This window comes from Python bivittatus, unplaced genomic scaffold, assembly GCF_059951505.1.
Source record: "Python bivittatus isolate LINGU-HERP-01145 unplaced genomic scaffold, Pbiv_v1 ctg000410_np1212, whole genome shotgun sequence".
Taxonomy (NCBI): Eukaryota; Metazoa; Chordata; class Lepidosauria; order Squamata; family Pythonidae; genus Python; species Python bivittatus.
Window position 1 is genome coordinate 13,606,876 of NW_028277067.1, and position 24,558 is coordinate 13,631,433.

Sequence of the window (24,558 nt, forward strand, 5' to 3'; positions counted from 1 at the left end):
AAGCAGAATCAAGTTTCAATTCACATGATAGCAAAGAAACATTGGGAAAATGTATGTTAGTAAGGTAAAATTCAGTTGTTGGTTTGGTTTTCCTTTCCAACAGAACAAAGCACCAAATAATGCTAACACACAGTAAAGGACTGTGCATCATGGTACACAGCATACAATACAGAATGTACACAGGCTGCATTAAAAAAAAAAAACCCTAGTATTCCCATGTCTTCAGTTCATAAGGCTGTTACACCAGGCTCAACTGAAAAGTAATTCTTTCAAACAAGATTCTCTCAGTCTTCTTTAACAAGATTTATTGAAATGAAAGGGTATGATTACAGAATTTCAGCAACTAGTGATATCCAATTTTACTGACATACATATACATTTGGGTGGAGATTTCCTTAGTTTCTTTCTAACAGCATTCCAATAAACTGATGAAGAAGTGGTTCTATTCACTAATAATGGAGACGCTTGCAGGTGGCTGTTTACAATATGGTTTCCTGAAACCATATCAATGTGTATTGGCCATTACCTCCACTTGCGATACTCTAGTCACAATGTTTAGACTTCCTTGTTTCAGAATTGAGAAAAAAGAGAAGAGAGGAATCATGTATGCAAGGCATGACTCCACCACACAAAAAAGGATGCTTTCTTTTCTGCCCTAGCTTTGTCTTTGAAATTTCAAATTCACCTTTCTATATTAACTACAAATATAGAAGAGAAACCAAGATAACTTTCTCAGTTAAAATAAAAATGTCTTCAGAGTGTTCTTCTACAACACAAACTAGATCGCCACCAAATAAATTACCACTGTCTGGGTTATCAGTGGTACATCTCAGATGAATGCAGTGCTAAATGCATCACATATATATTCATTCATTCCTGTGCTTTTCAATCTGCTCTTAAGGTCACCCACCCCTCCTCTTCCATTGCAATATATTTTAAGGATTCTTTGAATAATTATCACTTTCTTGATAATTTTATGGTCATACTACTAGATCAAGACTAAACTAAACATATTCATACATATCTTCCTCTTTCATGTTCTTAAAAAGGAAATTTATCATAATTCTCATGACATTCACATTCTCTGGACTGAGTTATTGTTTTGACTTGATTTCTAGTCATTATCCGAATTCACATGCTGCAATAGTCTATACAGTAATGCAATTTACTTAGTATTAGTTTAGTGTTATATTGAAATTTGACAGTATAGTTGTCAGAGGGTCTAAGGACTGGATGCATGCATCAATAAACAGCTGTGCCTAGTCCTGGATTCCCATCCTACACCATAAAACTTCCACAATGACTATGCTCAAGCAAACCATATAATGGCTTAATGCAGTATGTGAATCTAGCCATAGCTAATTTCATGGTTTACTTCTAATTTGTTTTTGAGCCTCATTAATATCTCTAATCTATCTGTACAGATCCATAAGGTGGAAGAGGCTAAAAATGGCAGGAAAACAAACTGGAACTAGCCAAACAAACCATATTTATTTTAATTACCTGCAAAACTAATTCAGGCTTGCTTCTAGCTTTTTCACCAATCCATGATTAAAATAAAAACATGGTTTCAGGTGATCACAATGTAATTTAATCAGAGTGCTCTGAGTTAAGCTATCACTGATCAATGAAGGTAGTTTAAAGCTCCACGTTTCAAGCAGAAAAGAGAAAGGAAAGTGAGGGAAAATTGTACAAGGCTCTCTGTAGTTCCTTTCTTTAGGAAAACATGGTTTTCCAATTACATTTCAACAAATCATTGTTTCATCTATTTTGCCAAATTCCTTCCTCAACCCTGGTGTTTTGACCCCCAGTGTCCCATTTCATCAGCCACTTTATAGCACACAGACTATACCTGTGCATATTTTTTTTCTTTTTTATCCAGTCTTTTTTCTCCCTTCTTGACATACTCAGGGAGAGGACTGAAGAATGGAATATTGGAATATTTCATCCACCTTTTTTCAAATGCAAATAGTACTTGCCCTTAGCTGGGCTAAAGTCCTTTCTTACCTGTGATTTCAATTGCTCGTTTTTTGAAGGTGCTGATGACCGTCCCATCTTTCCTTCGCAACAGAGGACTGCTTCTCCTCTCCGCCACCTTCTGTTTTAATCGTGAGCGCACTTTCAAATTGGGTTCTGAGGCTGAAAGGAAGAGGCAGGCAGAAAGGAAATGCAAGGTGGTCAGGTTTCTACTGAAGCAGACAGTCTTAGGCAAGGAAGCAAATTGTGGAGAGGGGAAGAAGCTAACTGCACCTACACTTACCAGATCAACTATACTGCTTCAAGAATGACACTTTTTATTACAAATATATTTATTCTGTATTTCTGAAACATAACAATGAAACACCCATTCTCAATACAATGCCCTCTAGTTATTTCAAATGCCAACTCCAGCCAGCACAGCTAAATGTCAAAGTCCATGATATCTGGAAGGCACCAGGCTCAGGATGACTCCATTAACAAATAAAGAATCTGAGCAGAAGACACAGACATTCTTCAGGTGATGGAACAGGATATGCAGGGCCTGTGTAAGTGGACGCAACTTATTCTCATTTCTTTATCCTCCTCTGCTTTGTTAGGTTATGCCTGACAAAACCCTTCCCCCCACCCCCCCACAGGATGCCAATTTAAATTATTTTGCTCCATGAAATCTGGAAGATGTTCTATATACACAACTTTTTCTACTCAACTCCTATGCCTTTATAAAAACATAGGAGGAGCCCTGCTGGGTCAAGCCCACGATCCATTCAGTCCATCCACTAGCCAACCAAATGCATTCAGGAAGTTCATAAAGATAGACAGGAGAGTTATTGTCTTCTCCCCCTGTTGCTAGCAGCTGTCTGGGATTAAGGAAGTAGTGAATAGCCATTAGGACCAGCAGCCACTGATAGCCTCATCTTTCATAAATTTGTTCAGTCCCCTTTGAAAATTTTCTAAATTAGTGGCCATCATACCATCTGATAGCTGCAAATTCCAGAGTTTCACTAAACACCATTTTAAGATGTCTTTCAAAGGTTTACAGTCAATCATACAATGCCAAGTATGCTATTACCTTCTTTTATTCAGATCCTATCATTTTAGAGACTATTATAGAAATGTGGCAGTTTTCTCTGCATCATTCTTTCAAGACCTTGATTCTTTCAAATGGTGTATTTCCTATTTGTAAGCAAGAACTTGGCAAGATTCCAATAACCACAAAATATAACCTAACAGACTGGGGGTGGGGAGAACAATAGCTCAGCACATGATGGTTCATGGCTTCTCCAGTTAAAAAGATGAAGTAAGAGGTGATGGAGAAGATTCTTTACTACCTTAAGACCCCAGATACGTGCTGCCAGTCACTGGGTTAGGAAGGCAAACAGCCAGACTGAGCATAAGGCAACTTCCTATGTTCCTAAAATTTCCTGATTTCACATAGCAGCTGGGCTGTTTTTTTCCACATAGTTTGACTGTAGAGAAGCTTTTGCAAAAACCAGCTGAGCTGTTACACAATTAGCATCCAAACAGCTGATTTCTTGCAAGGGAGCACTGATTGCATCTAAAAATAGGTTGTTTTTGAAGCCAGTCCTCATGGTAGGTTTGTCTAGTTCTCTACTGTAAGTTTAGAATTCTTATCATATTTAATATTTTAGCAGAATGAGGATTTTGTACACAACCTTGATTTTCAGTCAGAAGCTGGGCTTTAACATTGTAGCTGCAGTATTTTGTAAGATACTTGAATGAGTATTCCTTTCTTATTTGTAGTTCTTCAGATTAAATCAATCTTTCTCTTTCTCTTTTTCACCCCCAGCCTTAGCTTTTACAAGCTGGTACATTTAAGGTGCAGAAAGCCATACAAATTTACCCCCCCCCTTTTTTTTGTTTATTCTACAACCACTGATGTTTGCTAACCAGTTTTCCGGAGTGGAAAGTCATCTCTGCTGTCATAAGTGCCGAGTAAAGGTAGTTTGCAAGAGGCTGGTGTTCCCGGGCTTCCTGTTTGGGGAGGGGAACTCTGGTCCAATGAGGTATGATGAGCCCCCCTGCATAAACCAGAAAAACCAGGTTATCAAGATTTAGATAAATATGGCTATATGAGCCAGGTTATCAAGATTTAGATAAATATGGCTATATGAGCCAGGTTATCAAGATTTAGATAAATATGGCTATATGAGTACACTAATCAGCATACAGGTAGTCCTCACTTACCGGCTGCCTCATTTAGCAACCATTCAAAGTTACAACAGTATGAAAAAACCCAGCTTTGCGACCAATCCTCACCTTTACAACAGTCACAACATCCCACAGTCACGTGATCACCATTCGCATGCTTTGCAAGTGGCTTGCAAGAAGCAGAGTTAATGCAGAACGTGGAAGTAAAATTGTAAGCCACAGTCACATGATTTTCCACTTAGCAACCACGGCACTTAGCGACAGAATTGCTGATCCCAATTGTGGTAGCTAAGCGAGGACTACCTGTACTTCTTCCTGAATCCTTCTGCTCCCTCCATTCATAATGGATTGCATTTGTACCTTATAATTACTTGGCATTTCTTTACATTTAATTGAGTGAAAAGGGCAATCAGAGCAGCTGTATACTCAGTAGTGTATACTCACTAGTAACAGATGAATTCAGTCATCTATCATTCATTTTATCATCCAACTTGCTTTTTCTGTATAACCTGAGATCCTTCTATCTTTTCATTCAACTTTGATGAAGAGTTCTGCAATACAGGTGGTCCTCGACTTATGACCACAATTGGGACCAGAAGTTCCATTGCTAAGTGATGTAGTCATAAAGCGAGACATCACATGATTTAATCGCTTAGCAATGACAATCCCAGCATGCCCTGTTGCCATCATTAAGCGAATTCCACTGGTCGTTAACCAAGGACCCACCCCAATTCAAGCCATTCTGGGCTTGGTCCCTCCCAGCCCTGAGCCTCAGTAAGGTAAGGGACTGACCCCAACCCCACCCACCCACCCATCTTCCCCCAATCTCTGCCCTTTTGGCCGCCCTGCACCCTGCCTTGCAGGGTGGCAAGCAGTCCCAGAACCATGTGGCCATGCCCCCGGGGAAACCGCAGCCGCCCCAGCCCAGTCCCAGCTGCAATCACCCTCACCAGACAGCACTCCAAGACCCTTGCCACCCTGTGCTCTGCCGCCCCAGCTGACATTTCCATCTTCTTGCTTCCACTACTGATGAGGTGTGTCCAGCCTGGCTGGGCTGGGTTTCATGCTGTGCTGCAACTCAGGGGCTGCTTTTTACAGGGCAGTGGGGGCTGACTGAGACTGCTGAAATATTCTAATTCAGCCCCAGTGTTGCTCCTACTGCTACCATCAAAAAATGCTGCTGTGCAGGGCAGCCAAAAGGGCAGAGATGAGTGGGAGCTGAAGTGCCCCTGTGTCATAAGTCTGGGTGGGCTGCCAAGCATCCAAATTTTGATCACATGACCGCGGGGGCGCTGCAATGGCCGTAACTTCAGAAACTGTTAGTCCCTATTTCCAGCATGTTCATAACTTCGAACAGTTGCTGAAGAAATGGCCATAAGTCAAGGACTTCCTGTACCAGAATGCTCATTAAGCTACCAGTATGAGATGAAAATGGTACCATGATTCTTAAACTGGTAAGGAATAAAGGAAAAAGGAAGATTGGGGGATGATCACAATAATCTGCATCCTCTCCATTTAGGATGGTGGATGATCACTGATTAGTATATATAGTATAGTAATACAGATCTTCAGCTCAAAATTTAACTGGTTATTTGCTCAATATTAATACCATTTCATCAAGCAACATACAGTACCCATCTGCCCTTAGAGCTTAAACCTCTACACCAAACTCAGTCTGCTATCTGTGGCCTTTTCTGTAAAATAGCAATCCAGAGGAAAAACTTTGATAGCTATTTGAGAGTAGAAGCATGGAAATAAGTAAAGGCATAACTGGGTAAGACTGGAAAGGACTTAGTGATCATATTTCCATTAAAACTGCTGGTTTCCTTGAGAAATGGATTTGTGCAGATGCTATACAATTTAGGACAAAGATGTACTCTTGTTGTGAACAGAAAAGGAAGGAGAAAGTGTCTCACGCTTCCAGTTCCCCCACAATTCATTATCCAAAAATAGAATTTGCTTTTGCATGCACTGACACACACGCACACACAGAAAAAACACACAAGCTGGCGTGCTGGTGAGGGAACTGTGAAAATGCTATTTTGAGCAAGATGAAGAATGAATTACCTCTTACCATAATACAATTATGTAAACAATTATTTTCTGAAGAAGAACCCAAGAAACACAGTTAAATTTAGAGAAAATGGAGTCCCTGAAAGTGAAGACATATTCCTTGCTTTCCTATTGCCGGATATGCAGAAGCAAATATCAATTGCACAGGGGCTGTACAGATCTTGCATGTTTTTTTGTGATTGCAATATTTGTTCCAGTGCTGAAATCCAACTCTACTCACAGTCTGTCCTAAATCAGACTTAGATGAAAATCCCAGAGACAAAGGAAAGACTTACCAGCATTTGGGATGCTGAGGGAGGGAATGATTCAAGCCACCCACTGTAGTTGGCTCTTTTGACTTGCTGAGAAGGAACTCTTGAAGTTTCAGCTTCACTTCAGTGCTTGCAATGGCACCTTTGGAAAATTATAGAAAAATACTGGTAGAAAACATTAAAGACAAGTTGAGATGTATCTCCCTTCCCTAACCTGGTGCCATGCAGATGTGTGACCTTCAATTCTCACAAGTATCCGAGAGTAACGTGTTCAGGGACACTACCCTTCTCATCTCACATTCCAGGCGAACAACCAGTTTTTAAAATCCCTTCCACATCAATCAAGCTTATAAAATGGGGGGGGGGGCGCCTTAACCCTTCTCCCTAAGCACGATGGCAACAATTTTTATCATGTCATCCTTCACATATTCCTGAAAAATTCCATCATAATGCCTCATTTTATTGTACTTTTTAAAATCATTCTTTATTCATTTATTATGCAGTGGAGGTTACAACATCAATTGCAGAGCCAAACCAGACACAGTATCCCATCTAAAAATGCCCCAGATTTTATCCTCTTTAAGCATGTTATACAATCCCAAATAAGAGATATGTCCCTTGAAGTCTTCCATTGAGATCACTCAAGTCAGCCCATCCCCATGTTGCTCTTGATACAGATAACTGTTGGTAAGCTGTCAAGAGCCCAGTCATGCTGGAGAAATGCAGAAAGCATAAGTGGTAAATCTCTCCATCCAAAGTGGAAGAGAAGTTGTGCATGTTTATGAGTGTACAGAAGTGCATCTATATACTATGCCTGCCTATGTACTATGTGCAAGGTTGACTACGTGTGCAGCCATGGGTATCTCTTCTCAACTCACCATACATTGCCTCAGTTAACCTTCAAAGGGAAAAGATTGCTCACTTTTGTTCTAAAAATAACTCCCCAAAATTGCAGATTTGTGAACAATCTGAAAATTAATTTGCAAAGATTCTCCATCTAAATACATTTTTAAAAACTCTAAAATTTGAAGGGAAGGGCCATGGCAAAGAAGCCTAACCTTGGCTTAAAAGTCAAGTTCAACAAGTTATTTACATCTTTATATTGTTAATATACTTGTGAGAGCAATTTTAATTATTTGAGTGGGTTTATGTACATGTGAATTGTTCTAAAATGTGCTTCTCTGTATGGTATTTTTGGAATAGGAGAACGTAATCTAGCTCTCTCTAGTTTCTTCTTCAAATCCTTGGAATATAAACAGGGTACTGTTCCAATAAATGCAGTGCAACGCAATTAAAACATATTACTTTCTTTGCTCTTCTCCTTGTTGCGTAAGATGAGTAACTGCTGCTCCAGACGCTGCTTCTCCAGCTCTTCTTGCCGCTGTTGTTCTCGTTTACGCTGTTGCTCTAGTTCTTGTTGACGCTTTGCTGCCAACATCTCCTGCTGCTGCTGCAAAAAGAGACAGAGAGGGAGTCAACACCACCAAAGGCAATTGTGTGTGTACTTGAGCTTACATTGTGCGTGGACATCACATGCAAAATCCAGACATACATTTACAGGTCACTGTATGCCATTTTTCAGACACAGATTTCAATATTAAAGCTGGAAATAGTGAATGAAAATTGTCTCCACCCATCAGCAATTTCTCTCTTCCAGTAATTGCTGCTTGATAAAACTTCTGAGTGACAGGCAAAGTTATTACAGAACTTCTTTCTAAGGGACTTTAGCCATCTGGAAGTCTCCTCTAAGAAAGCAATCATGGAAATCCTATTGCCATGTATAAATCTTCCATTACTCAATTAATCATCTGAGGTCTTGCCTCCTGCTTCTCTAGCATCTGAAATACAATGGAAGATAGTCCAAAAAAAAAAAAATTAGTAGTACTAATTCTCCAAAATGACCTTCAAGAGGAGGTCCCTGTTTGCTTTTATATTGCCCTTTCAGAGCATATTTGCATTTTGTAGTAGTTCAGTCTTCTCTCGATCTTATTGGCTGATGGTTTCTCTCTTGTGTTGTTCTTACCTAGTACTTTATGCCCTATCAGCTGTTACAACTTTTTAAAAAGGATTTATGCTTCTTTCTTATTATTATTTCTGTGATTAGCTGCCTTGGTGGATAAAAAGTCAAGCTTGAACTCTGTATGTTGTCCACTATGTAAATTTTTCATTTCTGTATTTATGTTTATGTAACACATTTATGCCAAAGCCCACGGCCTTCCTCTTTCCATTCTCTAAGCTATTGTTTCCTAATCTTGATAAAATCTGTTGTCACCATTTAACTGTATTATTGTGACCACACAAAAATAAATTTGGGTTTGATAAATGCAGACACCAAACGCATTCTAAAATTATTACTTTAAAAGTCAGAAACTTGAATTAGATAATGAAGTAACAATATTCTCTCCCAGACTTTTATTTATTTTACAAGTAGCTGCAAAAGGGATGATGGAATTAGAAATGAAAACACAAACATCGCCCCTGAAGACTACTTGTCATCCTAGGTCCCATTGTCCACACTGATACCTTCAGAAGAAAATAGAAGAATCAGGAAGAAGTGTTGTTGTTGTTTTTTTGTAGGGGATATGGTGTAGAGTAATATCAGCAAGTAGAAGCACCTGGCCAAATTATCTAAAGATAAGTAAGGTCTGGCCTGGATAGTTCTTACATCTAAGGGAGACTACCAGCAAATTCCAGAGCTTCAGACTGGACTAGGAAGTTGAAAAAAAAAATCCAAAGAAGGCAATGGCAAACCACTTCTATATTTTGCCAAGAAAACTCCATGGACGTATTACGAAGTCATCAGAAGTTGAGCTCAACCCAAGGGGGACTTGATTTTAGGATGCAGAGAAAGAGTCCTCTTTCCACCTCTGGTTGTTATCCCCAACAACTACTATTTCTGAAAACAGAAAAAGTGGGGAGAGAATCCTGTTGAAAACTTCCAGGTCCATGAAAGAAGCTGCTGTGCATAATTCAAAGTTGAAGAGGTATCACCATGAATGAGGACTACAGACTATGCATTCAACTAAATAGGTGGAATAAGGAAGTTTGGGATAATGGCTAAGATAAAAAGCTGCAAATACTGATCTGAACACTGGCTGATGGCATCTACAGCTTATAAAACACGACACAAATGTTCATATCAGAAGAAATTACTGATCACTGGATACATTACATAGAAAATTTGTTCAGATATAATATTGAATTGTTACTACCAAATGAACCTGCTCTCTCATCTTCTGACAAGCCTATAATTAGTTGCAACTCATTTATTGGATTCACACATGCATCAAGTGATAATATAGGTTGTTGGGTTAAGCTTCAGCAAGACGTAACCCATTTTTTATAGTTTAGCCTAATATATGAACCCAGCCAGTTTATTTGAACAAGCCAGAATCATAAAGTACAGTGGAAACACTTTATTCCAGTTTGGGTACAAAACCAAGTTTATTGAAAACTAGAGACAAAGGCTTACAATTTCCTCACATTGGAAGATAGCAGAAAAGACAGACAAGTTATTCAGCCTTATCTAGGCTAATTCCCACTGTATTAATCTGCAGTTCAGAATTATATCTGAATGAGGCCACTGTCGGTAATAACTTGGTTAAGCTGGAAGCTCTTAAAATGAGGGACATGGTAGTTGGTTTCTCAAAGGGCTTTTGAGTGGGGTATGAATGATTCATACTGATAGTCATCCATATTTTCAAGGACAGGAAAATTTCAAAATACAATAAATGAACACCATCAAATAACATTAGCCAAGTAGTTGTTTCAATTATTGCATTATGCCATTGAAGCAAAGTCTGGGAGATACACGCAGGACTGATCAAAATAGAAACATAATGTCACAGTTGGAGACGAGAGAATATGCCAGAGTTCAAACCACTGCCTGATAGGCAAATTCTTATCTTTAGATTCTGCAAACTGGAAAACAACAGCACGTAACATTCTTTGACCATGTGTAGAAAAACGTCACCATTCAAATAACCCAGTCTCTTCTCCCCACTAAGATTAGGTCTAAGCATTTCCAAATGAAAAGGTACAGGATCCATGCAATTTTGAGTCTTGCCTCCTATAGTTCAACAGTGCTGGAGGGAAACAGATTGCCTACTCCAGTCTAGAGTAACTAATTAAGTGTAACTGAAATGAATACAGATTTATTTCTACCAGTATTTTTGCCTCTTCATTTACTGTTTCCCCTGCACTGAATTTTAAATTGTAGCTTGGTCTGTTGAACTTGGGGGTCTCTCCTTCATAAAGAGCTTTGCACTTTGATGATGAAGAAAACAATAGAACATTGAGGCAGGAACAACACACAGTACCTGCCAATCTGAAATGAGAAAAAGCTTACTGATACCAACCCTGTGTAATCTGGGGGTCCTCCTAGACTCACGACTCCTGTTCGAAGAGCAGGTGGCAGTCGTGGCTAGGAGGGCCTTGGTGCAACTTCATGCTGTGCATCAGTTACGCCCCTTCCTGGATCAGGAGGCCTTCCACGCGGTCACTCATGCACTGGTCACCTCCCATTTGGATTACTGCAATGCGCTCTACATGGGGCTACCCTTGAAGAGTATTCGGAAGCTACAGCTGGTGCAAAATGAGTTTTGAACACCCCTAGGGTGGCACATATAACACCTCTGTTACGCAAGCTGCATTGGTTGCCGGTTTGCTTCCGGGTCCAATTCAAGGTGTTATCACCTTTAAAGCTCTTCATGGCACAGGACCAGGTTACTTGAGGAGCTGTCTCGGCTCTGTTATATCCGCCCGCCCCTCTCAGTCTGGCAGAGGGGGCATATTGCAGACCCCACCAGCCAAGGAATTCCAGCTGGCAAGGTCTAGGAAGAGGGCCTTTTCTGCCATGGCCCCCGCCCTGTGGAACACCTTGCCACCTGAGGTGCAGGCTGCCCCCATTCTCCTGGCTTTCCGAAAAGGTATAAAAACATGGCTATACCACATGGCCTGCGGGCCTGATGGGGCTTGCATTGCTGGAACTGCCTGGTGGGATGATTGATACTGCTCCCCCATCATCTTGATTTGTATACTGGCTTTTATAGAATTGTTACTTGTGATTTTAATTGGGGATATTTATATTTTTATTGTTTTTATCGTCTTGGATTTTAATTGTAACCCACCCAGAGTCACCCTCTAGGGGAGATGGGTGGTGTATAAATTTGATAATAAATAAAAAATAAATTAAAAACCCTACCCCACTCCCAACATAGATGGCTCTTCCCAGAATGGCACTCTAAAATGTGGACGCCCTATCAGAAAACCCCCAATCCCTAGAACAGCTTGGATAACAGATAGAACTCATAACAAGGCTTCACCAACAGAAAAGAGCAAGGAAGAAAATAGGAGAAGCAGCATTGGCATGGAGGACATAGGATCAGGCCCCTGAGAGCTTTTAAAAAGTGCTAATGCTATGAATTAGGCTCAGAAACACACAGACTATCACGGAAGGCTGCCTAATTCAATACTTTGCTGGTGTCTAGGAAGTGCCATAAAGAACTATTAATTTAACAGGATGTTGGATAGCTTATTTGGGCTGCAAAGCTCTAGCCAACTATTACCCAGCAGTGAAGAATTAGAGTTTTCTGTATTTTTTTACTGTCGTCTTCTGGCCATCCAGATTTTTGCATCCTAGATATGGTAACCCTGAAGTTGAATAATGGTTGCAAGATCAGGGGGAAAAAAAATGAAAAGTATCCAATAAAGGAGATAAAAGGTACTGCAGGCCACAGATGGCAAGATTGGAACCTGGAGAACCCAAGCTACATGCTACAATGTCAGAGGAAATGTGAGCCAGGACCCCAAGCCTCCTAGGTCTGGTTTTCACCAATACTTAGTCTTGCTTGCATCTACCCTCATCAAGCCTGAAACTATGCTTCGACCTTTGATCTTTATTCTAGGAAACATGCTCCTGCAGCTGGCACTGATGTCATTAGCCTAAGGGAGGGCTCTCACTCTGTGACCAAACAAGTTCTTTGAATGCCTACAGTCCCAGGTATGATCCTGTTCAAAGGATTTCCACTAGGCTAGGATGCTTGACAACTGCCGCCAGTTCAAACAGGCAATACAGGGAGTGATATGAATGGTGTGATTCAGGAGGGAGCAGCTTGGAGAGTTCACCTCCAAATTACCTTGAGGTGTTTCTGCAACTGGACTTCATGCTGCCGTGTTAGGTGCTCATGCTGCTTCTGAAACTCGGCAAAGAGCAGCTGCTTCTGCAATTGCTGTTGCTGTTTCAGAGCCAGTAGTTCCTGCTGCAGCTGCTGCTCCCGGACAGCTGGGTCCACGGTGGGCACACTGGGCCGGGAATCCATCCGCAAATCCACTGGGCTGCTGTTGCTGCTGCTGTTGCAAGAACTCTGCATCACCATGGGAAGAACCGGCTTCAAGTCCATAGCTGGGGATTAGAAAGAGAGTTCATGGTTGCAGTAGAACCATCTGCAAAAAAGAGTGCTGAGATCATGGCCCACATGTGCATGTTTGTCTATGTTTAAAGAAGAGCTTTGCAGCAAGCACAATACTTCTGTTTGCATGATAAAACTGTCAAATATGAACTTCATGGATTTACTATTATAGTTTTATGTACATCAGTAGCTAAACATGATTTGTCACTTGTGAAGCCACTGTCTTGGCTGCTCCAATGTCATGGAAGGTTGATAAACAGTCTGGATGCTGGGGAAGGGTTTGGGGGGGTTGTTTGTTTGTTTGTTTCTGCCTGACATCAATAACAAATGGGACTTGCAACAAAATGTTATTATTCAGATTTTCAGCCAGCCAGCCACCCCTTTTTTTCAGGATTCGTTCAATACATTTACACCTTTTTCCTCTTCTGAGCAGTCATCATTTCCTGTTCAGTGACCATGTTCTACCCTACTAGATTATTGGGTTTTTAAACATTCTTAGAGTTTTTTTTTCCTCTTAAGAAGTTTGCACTTCTGCAAACCTTAAAGTCCCTCCCTGCTAACAGACCCCTTATTTTGTGTGGATTGTGCTGTTTGGCTACATAGGAGTCCATGCTCAGATTCTAATTTAGAAAGCAGGAGGAAAAAACATTTTTGCTGCTATTGCTAAATAATCAGAATAAACATCTCTTGCCAAAGAGCAGATCCTGAGTTACCTTTTGCCCACCTGTATTTCATCCTTTCAATTGCCCTTGTGAGACTGCTTACAGTATTACGTTGAGGAGCTCAAATCACACAGTGGAGCAGATATCTGAATTGTGAATTCAGAGATTCAAGACAAGGAAATCAAAGAGGTTTGGAAATAAAAGCCACAAGTAGTCTGAGTTTTGTATCTTCATATGAACTAACACCCACAAATTTACAAAAATTTCTAGCTATTATAGCAATTATCTGCTCCAGGTTTTGCTCCTCAGTTTGTAACAGCAGATATCTTTTACTATGGTCCAGGAGTTCAATGGTATAGTTACTGGGACACAATATTAATGAAGGACTTACTTAAATTGAGTTTGTCTTTTTCCTAACCTCCAAGAAGATGGGCAGACAGACCAAATATTCAAATGCACTTATTTTCAGTAATCTAGGAGGAGAACACTAACAGAAGTGGTGCAAAATAAAATTTTATTTATTATAAAATAAATAAAAATTGTTTGCAAGACATGGAGCAGACCTCTGAAGCTTCCATGCCCATTGCAGAGATTTATAATCCAAGCCAGTTGTAAATGTCATGCCGGTTTCAGGCATCTGGCAACCATTGAAGGGTTTAACCTATGAAACATATCCCAATGAATGAATGCATGAATATTTCAAGCTTCCAAAGAAGTCTATTCATAAACGGATGCCAATTTCCAGTTAGCACCACTTATTTCTAAGGCTATTTTGCCAACCCCTGCCAATGTAATGGCTTTTTTATCCACCAGCATTTTAAGATGCCTAGACAGGGGTGTCACAAAGCTCTCCCACGTCTTCAGTGTATTTAGAGACAACAATTATTTTCCAAATCTAAAGTCAAGATAAGGCCCCAAATCAATATGAAGATGTAGGGGAAAAACATGATACTGTATAAGTAAACATAAGGATCTTCTTCAGGGATATTCACCTAACCAACTTCTGGAGGTTTGTTTAGGAAGCTGTACAGACACACAAATCATTGGCTTTCAATGTTACCTTTTCACACATATTTGGGCCTTGATTCAAAGGTCTGGAAAAATGACACAAGAAGTATTCAACACAGGTATACCTTGTGAAACAAATCCCTTGGTGGCCTAGGCCACATATGCTGCAAACTGAGATGGTAGCAAAGGTTGCTATTTTTGAAAGTTCCTATTTATGAAAAACTCTCTACCAATAAAAATTAGTGTCAAAAAGCAGCAAGACTGCTAATGCTCATTTATTCTGGTTAAGTTTACTTGCAGAGTTTTGTGTTTATTTTTTTCTAAGGAAGCACATTGCAAACTGCCTCCACCGCCACCAGTAGAAAATCTTACCCCACTATCTCAGCAAATATGTAGACTACTCCAGAGGTATCAACAAATTTGGGGGGGGGGGGGTCAAGATGGCAGCTGTTCCCAGGCAATCAAAGCCCTGTCTCTTTTTACACATGTGTGACACACATAAGAAAGTGGCAGGGCTTCAATCACACAGTCATGGCTGCCATCTTGAACCCCCCTCCCCTCGACACCTCTAGATTAGGCTATAATGAGAACCAGTTGAGGGCAAAAGATCTGGAAGAAATTAAAAGAAATTTGTGGTTAACTGAGCTCTATATCTTTATACATGAAGAGGGTTGCTTTGGAGTGAGGTGAGAGAAATATCCAGCAAATTAAACGTATGTGTCAGTAGGAACTCTGTAGGACAGAACTTATTTTAAAATGAAGTTTGCCATTTTCTTCCCAAAGTACAATAAGGACAATATTTTGTCCTTAGCTTGCTAAGTCCTAGGGCTTGCTAAGGACAATATGTAGCAATCCAAGCCTCTGGCTCAGATTGCTAAACCCATGAACCTGCTTGCAGAACTTCAACCAAACTGTATGTACCTCTATCAGCATAGAGAACTCCTAATGGAAAAAAGATCAGTCCCAGGTGGACAGAAGACAAAAACATCATGGCAAGGTTCACCAAGGGACAGCTTTCAAAAATAGGTATGAGCCTAGGCCAATAGTGTCTGTAACCCACTGGACAGGGGCAAAAGAAATATCATGTAGCCCCCAAATGGTGGGTAGGTGAAATAACCTGCATCTGGGGTGCAGTCAATATGTCTCCAACCCAGGCAGGATCCCAGGATCTGTTGGCTGCAGAAATCAGATGCTCTTCCAAAGTAAGATCTTGCTGATGTGCATTACAGGCAGTCCCTAGGTTAAGAACGTCCGACTTATGGAAAAGTCATACTTATGAACAGGCTGCCTATTGCTAAAAATGATGGACGGTGTTCTCCTTCCTTGAGCTGATGAAGCACTGAAGCCATCCAATGTTTTCATGAACTGCTGAAGCTGCATGTTTTTAATATACAGCCTGTTTTCAGTGGTTCATGAAAACGCTGCACTGCTTCAATGGTTTGTTGGCTCAAGGAAGGAGAATGCCGTCCGCCATTTTTAGCAATAGGCAGCCCGTTCGTAAGTACAAGTTCCAACTTAACATACAAATTCGAGTTAAAGACAGACTTAGGAACAGACCTCATTCTTAACCCAGGGATTGCCTGTATTTTAAAATCTGGGGTCACTCTGACATGCAGATAATTTTATTTAAGCCAGAGGACAGGTATGCACAGCCTTGGAATCTGATTCCTATACCAGCTCTCAGCCTTGTAACATTAATGAGCAATAAAAGGAAGTACTAAGTGCCCTTCTGAGATTTATGTGGAAGGCCTTTTCAAGCAGAACACGCAGCTTTCAAGCCTCAATGCAGTTATTAAAAAAAAAAAAAAAAGCACTCTCACACAATGGCAATTTGGGGCAGAACTCAGCGCTATTTATGCAGATCCTTTTGCACTCCCCAAATTATTACTGCTGCTGCCGCTGCTCCCACCCTTCTTTTCCAAGAGCCGTATCTGAGTCACTTGCAGCCGTTTTGGCACGCTGTGAATGAACAAGAGCTATTGTGACTCATCAGAGACGTACCCTCTGTTTTCACTGCTGTTGTAAAAAAGCACGGGCTGTTTTATTAAGCCACACGTGCGTGCCTTTTGTGTGCATGTGCATATGTGTGTTTATAGAACCAATGTCCCACCACCATTACCACCCCGAACCAGAAGCAGCAGCCTAGAACAGCCCTGCACGGAGAGACCCGGGCACAGCCTCAGCAGCTGAGAAATCATTTCCAACGCAAATCCCCCAACCATTCAACCATCCCTTTCTGGGGTTCTGTCGTAATTATAAGCAAGAGGGTTGGAGGAGGGAAAAAGCCACAAAAGACGGCAAGAAAGTCAGGAACTAAATATAGATAAAGCCCAACAACAGCTGTTCACAGAAAGCAAGGGGAGGAAGAAAGGAGGACACTTAACCCAGAGGTGAGAAAGACAGAAGAGAGGAAAAAAGAACCTTAGACATTCACAATTGATTGTTTTCAGATATTAATGCTTCTTGAGATTCCTGTCTGTCAAGCAAAATGGGAGTGGGGGCAGAGCCCTGAGAAGTCCTAAAAAGCACACCGAAGAAGAGAGACAAGACTAAAACTACCACTGAGAGTATTTATTCCCAAAGAGTAGAGAAATGGTAAATACTAATATGTTTTGATTAAAAAATTCCAAGAGAGCTGCAGTAAAATATTAACACACCTGTGACAAACAAGTAAAATCAAAGCCAAGCTGTTTTAAAGTTTTTTCTCAAGTAAAACAAACAAAATTGTGCTATATAAAGAGTGCTATGTCAATAGCTTGTAGCTGTACCCATAGAATACTCTGAGGCATCCAATTTTAATTCAGTTACCATGGTGATTAATCCAGGGGTTCTCCAATTGTGGGTCCAGACCCTGGAGAATAGGGACCAACTTGATGGTGGGGTTCATGTCACAATATTTTCCAAAAATCTGATCTGACTTGTGCAGGCAAAGTGAGAACAACATCAAACTGGATTTGGGCATTGGTCCTCATTTTGTTTATGCAAGCCTGCAGTAGATAGTTGCTGTACTGCAAAGTTTCCTATGATATACAGATTAACATTTAATCATTAAAAGTGGTATATTTATTTCTTGTCCAACCCTAGCACCAAGAAAATCATTTATTTTATTAACGGGGAGTCATGCAAATTTATGTATCATTTTAATACTGCAAAGTTTGAAAAGCACTGTATTAACTGATTAGCTGGCACCATCATGGAGGGAGGATGGGACTAAATTACACAGAATGGATCTTGTTGGGTACATAGACCGAGCCATAATAGCTATTTGTGAACTGCATAGAACTTCTAAATTGAAAAGTATCAGGGTTAAGAACTCAAGAAAAGTCTTGCAAATGCCACTGAAATCCAGCATCTAATACACCCAGCAGCCTACCAGGTACCTACTGCAAGCTTGTAAGCAGAACATAATGCAACAGGCTTCTTCCATTCTTGCTCCCCAGTGTTCTATAAAGTTTTAAAATTATTCAAGTAATCTTAGCCGCAACAGATTCTACAGGCACGCAATGCAAAATACATGACTGGTGCTTGTGCACACAGCATCGCTGAGCCAAAAAAGGGCATAGGGTGCATATCATAAATACTTTTGCCCTTGTAAACAGACACATATCACATGTACATACACCTTTTCATCTTACCGCTAGAAGAGTGTGGAACTTTTTACAAGGTAGCAGTTGCCAGGCTAGAAGGGAAATAGATTCCCTGACATGGAGTCAACTGCACCAGCAACCCAAACTCAATTCCAAAAAGGGAACACTGCCCAGCTGCTTGGACAATGAGGACAGGGCTGGAATCAGAAGTTGGCACTGTTAAATGTCTTTTAAGGCCCCAAAGAAACCATTTTGAATTCAAATCACACTGTTTTGAATGAGGTGTGTTTGCTTTGGATGCAAAATCTGCTGTTTCATTCATTTTAGAGGTGTTTTGAGTTCAAAACAGCTTATTTTCATTTGAAACTGGCATTTCAAGTTCAAAATGATTCAAATTCAAAATATTTAGCACATTCCTACTGACCCCTGTATCACTTACTGTTGTTCCTCCTCCTCCTCCTCCTCTGCTCTTGCTGCCTATTTACCTGCTATCTCTGGGCATGAAAATGCAACTCTTGGGCACAGAGGGAAACCACAAATGAATGGGCAAGGATAAGAATAAGAATAGCAAGGATGCCAGAGCAAACTAAGGGCCATTTTGCTCAGGGCCCACCCAAAATGTGAAGCCTTCTCACTTCTTCAGAGTGAGAGGTGGGATTCCTTTACTTGTAGCAATGTCATCAGTGCTGAATTGGCAGACCTTTTTATTATGTTGCAATGATCAGCCAGAATCATGCAGCACAGAACCTTTTTCAAATGAAAAGAAAATGTATCACAACACTGATGATAGAATTGCAATTTCCACTACATCAGAAGACCACAAACAATGGGTCAGGAGACTGCCCACTTTCCTAACTTCTAATATTTGTGGCAGACATTTCACTCTGAGCAATGCTAAAGTTGTTCCTGGCTACAGAAGTATGTATAAAAGACTGGGAAGCGAGAATGCTGCCCTTGGTCCCAAATAATCCTTTTGCCCACTTTTAACTTTTCTGATTGAATTTTCGGAGAAGCATTACTGAAAACACACTGCTATTATTTCATATCTTTCAAAGCTAAACCACAGCTTTAGTTTTCCACCTGCGCAAATCCTGTCTCCCAAAGCATAGCACTAGCCTTTGAAACAGAATCACTTTTGCACATATGACAAACTTCTACAGGTAGCTCAGGATGGACTGAAGTTCCAGGCCTAATCTATGGAAAATCTGGAGTAACCTTTTCCAACCTGGCCCTCTCCAAATATACTAAATGTAAGTCCCATAATCCCCAACCAGCATGGATCTATGATCCTCTCAAATTAAGCTCAGTCCTAGGAGAGGAGAAAGAAAATGGAAAGCACTTGAGTTTATTATATTAGTAAAAATATACTCTTATAAAAATAAGAGGGGAAAAAAAAGAGATTCAGAGAAGAGACTAGTGTCCTTCTGTTCAGGAACTTTTGCAAAACACCACTAAAAGATCTTCTATTAGCTTGCCCTAGAAACAGTGTTGACTCTGTGACATCCAAAATGCGTAACATACTCATATGACCCAATCTCATTACAGTAATTTGATGCAAAAATCAATTGCAGTTATCTTCTGATCTTAGGTCTGCTGTGGCAATAGTACATCCTGGTTTGCAATGTTTTTGATCTAATGGTCATTTTGATGACCTCCTTGCCTCTTCTCTCCTCCCACTTTTGCACATTAAAAGGGAAGTCAAATATTTGGAAACCTAGCCTAGGTGAAAAGGGCTTTGCTTTACAGGTGTGGTTAGTGTGTCTCAGTTCAAGTTCTTCTTTGCTGTGGTTCAAAATATGAAGCTCTGTGGGCTGCATTTGGAAAGCATCAAATCATCCATTCATTTAAGGCAGGCGCAAATTAAAATATAGAAAACTGAATGTATAAAACAAGAAGAAAAAGCCAGAATTCATCTTTTGCACAGTGCCTTATCTTCACTAATAGCTAATCACAGCACGAAGGAAGTTTAGGAAAAAAAATTCTCCAGTGGGCAGGGGATAGCTCTAATGTTGGTGTTGTAGTACAACACAATGCTCTGTATGTACTCATTTTCCTTTTTAAAAAAACTGCATGCAGATATTCCTCAACTATTTGCTTTGACATGTGAGCATACATGCAATTACGAAATAATATTTTGGATACCATTACAGTGGCAGGTTTGGGCAGCATGATTAATCACAGTATGTTGGAAATGCTCCTACCCAACATTCAGTATGCATGCATGTGCATTTTTGTCTGCAGAGACGCAGGTTCTATATCTCTGTCTGCTTTCCCTCATATAGGCAGTCCTCACTTAACTGTTCGTTAGCAACTGCTCAAAGTTATGACAGCGCTAAAAAGTGACTTACGACCAGTGCCTGAAGTTACAACCATTGCAGTGCCCCCGCAGTCACGTGATCACAATCCAGTTGCTCGGCAACCAGCTTATACTTACGACAGTTGCAGCATCCCGGAATCACATGTTTGCCATTTGCAAACTTCCCAGCAGACTTCCCACAAGCAAAATGGGGAACCACATGATTCACTTAACGACCACATGACTCACTTAACAACTGTGATTTGCTTAACAACTGCCAAAAAAAAAGGTTGTAAAATTGGATCTGGTCACGTGATGATTCGCTTAACGACCACACTGCTTAGCAATCTAAATTCCCATCCCAATTGTGGTCATTAAGTGAGGACTACCTGTACTTATTACAACTCACCTTCTATTCACATCAATTCTCATGATCACAGAAGAATTCCCCCCCTTCTCACTGCAACTGCTGTAACATCCCACAAGCATTCATGCGAAGAAGCGAGTGTTTATCAACAAATGAACCTACCCATGCTATGAGAAATAATACTATATTCCCTGCAATATGTAAACTCCCTTTTTTTCCAGGTCAAAGTTGAGTCCAAGATGATCTTAAGAAACATAGTCCATTTTCTTCTTGTGCCATTGCCTCCTCATGTAAAACCAGCACATGATGTCAGAAGCAAAAATGAATATTTGTCCAGTAGCAATGGACCCAGATTTGGCAAACAAAAGAAAACACTTACTGCTAGCTTGATAAAAAGAAGGAAATGCGAAGATTATTGTACAGTTAGGCCAGAAAGCCAGCTGCAGCATTACTGAAAAGTTATTAGAAAACAGTGCCCTTTGTGACGTTAGCTGACTAGGGACAGACTTTTTAAAGAAAGGATGCTTTGAGGCCACCACCAGAACTGAAACTTCCTGGCAATGTGGAAGGCCAATGGTAATGCTATCAGCAAAGATTTCTCTTGAACTTGAGAGCAGTTGGTGCCATGAAGAAGAGGCTGAACAGAAAATAACACTCTCCCAACAGTGATTGGGCCAGTTGACCTTAACATGTATAATGGATTTACATTCATGGATGGAGAAAGAAATAGCTTTAAAACCCTAATAGAGAAATTTGAGGCCTATTATGTGTCATGAAAAAATATAAGGTTTTCAAATCACACTAACAAAAGGAGGCTGAGACAACTGAAGAATTTGTAACAGGTGTGAAATCAAAGAGTAAGTCTTGTGACTTTGGTATGTTGACTGAATCTCTGATCAAAGATCAAATTGTTTTAGGCATAAGAAACAACAGAGTCCAAAAATGCTTACACAGAGAAGTGAACTTGTCCCTAGAAAATGCTACTCAGATATGCCAAGCAAAAGTTGCTCACTCATAGTTGAAAGTTACTGGACACAGTAACTATCATAACTATCATAATAAAAAAATAATAGTACTATTCTGGTATTAGCCATCATCTGTGATAATGACTTATGGAAAGAAAGGGGACCAGCAAACTCTAGTCAGAAACATGGCTTTAGTCGTAACAAACAAACCAGCAGAGGAAAAAATGGCAAAAAAGTTAGAAACAGGGCTAAGTGTGTGCAAACAATGCAGCCAATGTAGTGTGAAGCATGCCTATAAACAGTGTCCAGCCTATGGACAGAAATATCATAAGTGAGGAAAGTATAACCACATGGCTAAAATGTGCAAAAGTACAGAAACAGTTCAAGCACTATATGCAGAAGAGTCACAGGAATCTGAAGATTATGATGATTTCTTCATAGGCTCAATTGACGTGAACATAGTGAGACATCAGAATGAAATCTGGATTGAAACAATACTCACTAATGGGATCTCCACTGTTTATAAGACTGATACTAGCTTGCAAGATAATCTAATAACCAAAAATGACTGCACAGAGTGAAGCCTAAATCAGGCCATGCTTCTGAAATCATACACATAATACCACACTGGGTGGCTGGGAACTCACTCTGAAATGGAAAGGCACTCTGTATGATATCAAAGCAATAGTAATACCAAATCCATGAAGAATCATCCTGGGCCTAGAAACATCTGAGAAATTACAAACAAACAATTGTTTTGACTCAGACAATACAGAGCTATCATAAGGGAAAAAACCCTCCATGGTTAAGCAGATGTGAAGATTTCTTTCATGGTATTGGCTGTTTTCCAATAACTCATCACATTATTTTTAGTAAAGATGCACAATTGGTAGTACATACTATCAAAAATGTACCACTAGCATTGAGAACAAAACTGAAAGGAGGCTTGGACAAAATGAATACAAGAGGAATGATTCACTGTACTGAATAACCAATTTAATGGATTCATTCCATGGTTATAGTTCACAGGAAAGATGGAAATTGGAAATTTGCTTGGACCCCAAAGAATTAAACAAGTGTATTCAAAGAGAGCATAATCACATCTCAACACGAATAGACCTCTTAGTGGAATTGGCAGGCACAAAGATATTTTCCAGCTGTATGCATCAGCTTGGTTTTGGCCCATACCACTGGATGAAGAAAGCACATGCCTATGTATATTTAATATGTCATACAGTTGATACAATATTAAACATATGCCCTTTGGGTTGCATTCGGTTTCTGAAGTATTTCATCGCACTATGCAACAACTGTTGGAAGGTATTCCAGGAACCATATAAACATGGATGACATTTGGAGTGCAACAGAAGGACATATTCACCAATCAAAACTGGTACTAAAAAAAGCCATGTCCTCCAGTATTAAAGTGAACAAAAGCAGATGTTTTAAAGTTCAAAAACTACAATATTTGGGAGAAATGCTAACAAAACATGGCATTAAACCAGACCAGGCTAAAGTAAAGGCAGTTATAGATATGCCAAAAACCAACATGTCAGAAAAACATTCAGAAGATCATGAAAATGGTAAATTATGTCTTGAAATTTATTTGAAGACTGGCTGCCCACATCACAAACCTAAGGACATTACTTTACAAAGATGCTGTCTAGCACTGGACAAAGGATATCCAGATGGTTCTATACATGTTATATGGAGCAGACATGTAATCAAGAAGCTGAACAGACTAATCACATAGTGTTGAATGTTGTGTGAATACTCTTTTTTCTTTTTTAGAAAGAGGATGTGAGGAAGCTTGTATTTACCAACCTACCCATGGAGAAAGCACGAGAGTTCCAGAAAAATATCTACTTCTGCTTCATTGACTATGCAAAAGCCTTTGATTGTGTGGATCACAACAAACTCTGGCAAATTCTTAAAGAGATGTGAGTACCAGACCACCTTACCTGTCTCCTGAGAAATCTGTATGCGGGCCAAGAAGCAACAGTTAGAACCGGTCATGGAACAACCGATTGGTTCAAAATAGGGAAAGGTGTACGACAAGGCTGTATACTGTCACCCTGCTTATTTAACCTATATGCAGAGTACATCATGAGAAATGCCAGGCTGGAAGAATCACAAGCCAGAATTAAGATTGCAGGGAGAATCATCAACAACCTCAGATATGCAGATGATACCACCCTAATGGCAGAAAGTGAAGAAGAACTAAAGAGCCTCTTGATGAGGGTGAAAGAGGAGAGTGCAAAAGCTGGCTTGAAACTCAACATTAAAAAAACTAAGATCATGGCATCTGGACCCATCAATTCCTGGCAAATAGAAGGGGTAGAAATGGAAGCAGTAACAGACTTCATTTATTTGGGCTCCAAGATCACCGCAGACGGAGACTGCAGCCATGAAATTAAAAGACGCTTGCTCCTTGGGAGGAAAGCTACGGCAAGCCTAGATAGCATATTAAAAAGCAGACACGTCACCTTGCCGACAAAGATCCGCATAGTCAAAGCTATGGTTTTTCCAGTAGTAATGTATGGCTGTGAGAGCTGGACCATCAAGAAGGCTGAGCGCCGAAGAATTGATGCCTTTGAACTGTGGTGCTGGAGAAGACTCTTGAGAGTCCCCTGGACTGCTAGGAGGTCAAACCAGTCAATCTTAAAGGAAATCAACCCTGATTGCTCATTGGAAGGATCGATAATGAAGCTCAAGCTCAGATACTTTGGTCACCTAATGCGAAGAGAGATCTCTTTGGAGAAGACCCTGATGCTGGGAAAGATTGAAGGC

General features: G+C 40.3%; 1 protein-coding gene across 6 annotated transcripts in view; it reads right to left on the reverse strand.

The window, feature by feature from the left end:
• The window catches only part of HDAC5 (histone deacetylase 5), a 117,915-nt gene that overhangs the window by 38,393 nt on the left and 54,964 nt on the right, over window positions 1–24,558 (reverse strand). For all 6 annotated transcript variants that reach the window (XM_088143516.1, XM_088143522.1, XM_088143521.1 and 3 more), the window contains 5 exons: window positions 12,611–12,876; window positions 7,779–7,923; window positions 6,498–6,615; window positions 3,889–4,019; window positions 2,008–2,139 (listed from right to left, as the gene is read on the reverse strand). In XM_088143516.1, coding sequence (XP_087999642.1) covers window positions 2,008–2,139; window positions 3,889–4,019; window positions 6,498–6,615; window positions 7,779–7,923; window positions 12,611–12,876 — 792 coding nt within the window. The remainder of the gene's footprint in view (window positions 1–2,007; window positions 2,140–3,888; window positions 4,020–6,497; window positions 6,616–7,778; window positions 7,924–12,610; window positions 12,877–24,558) is intronic.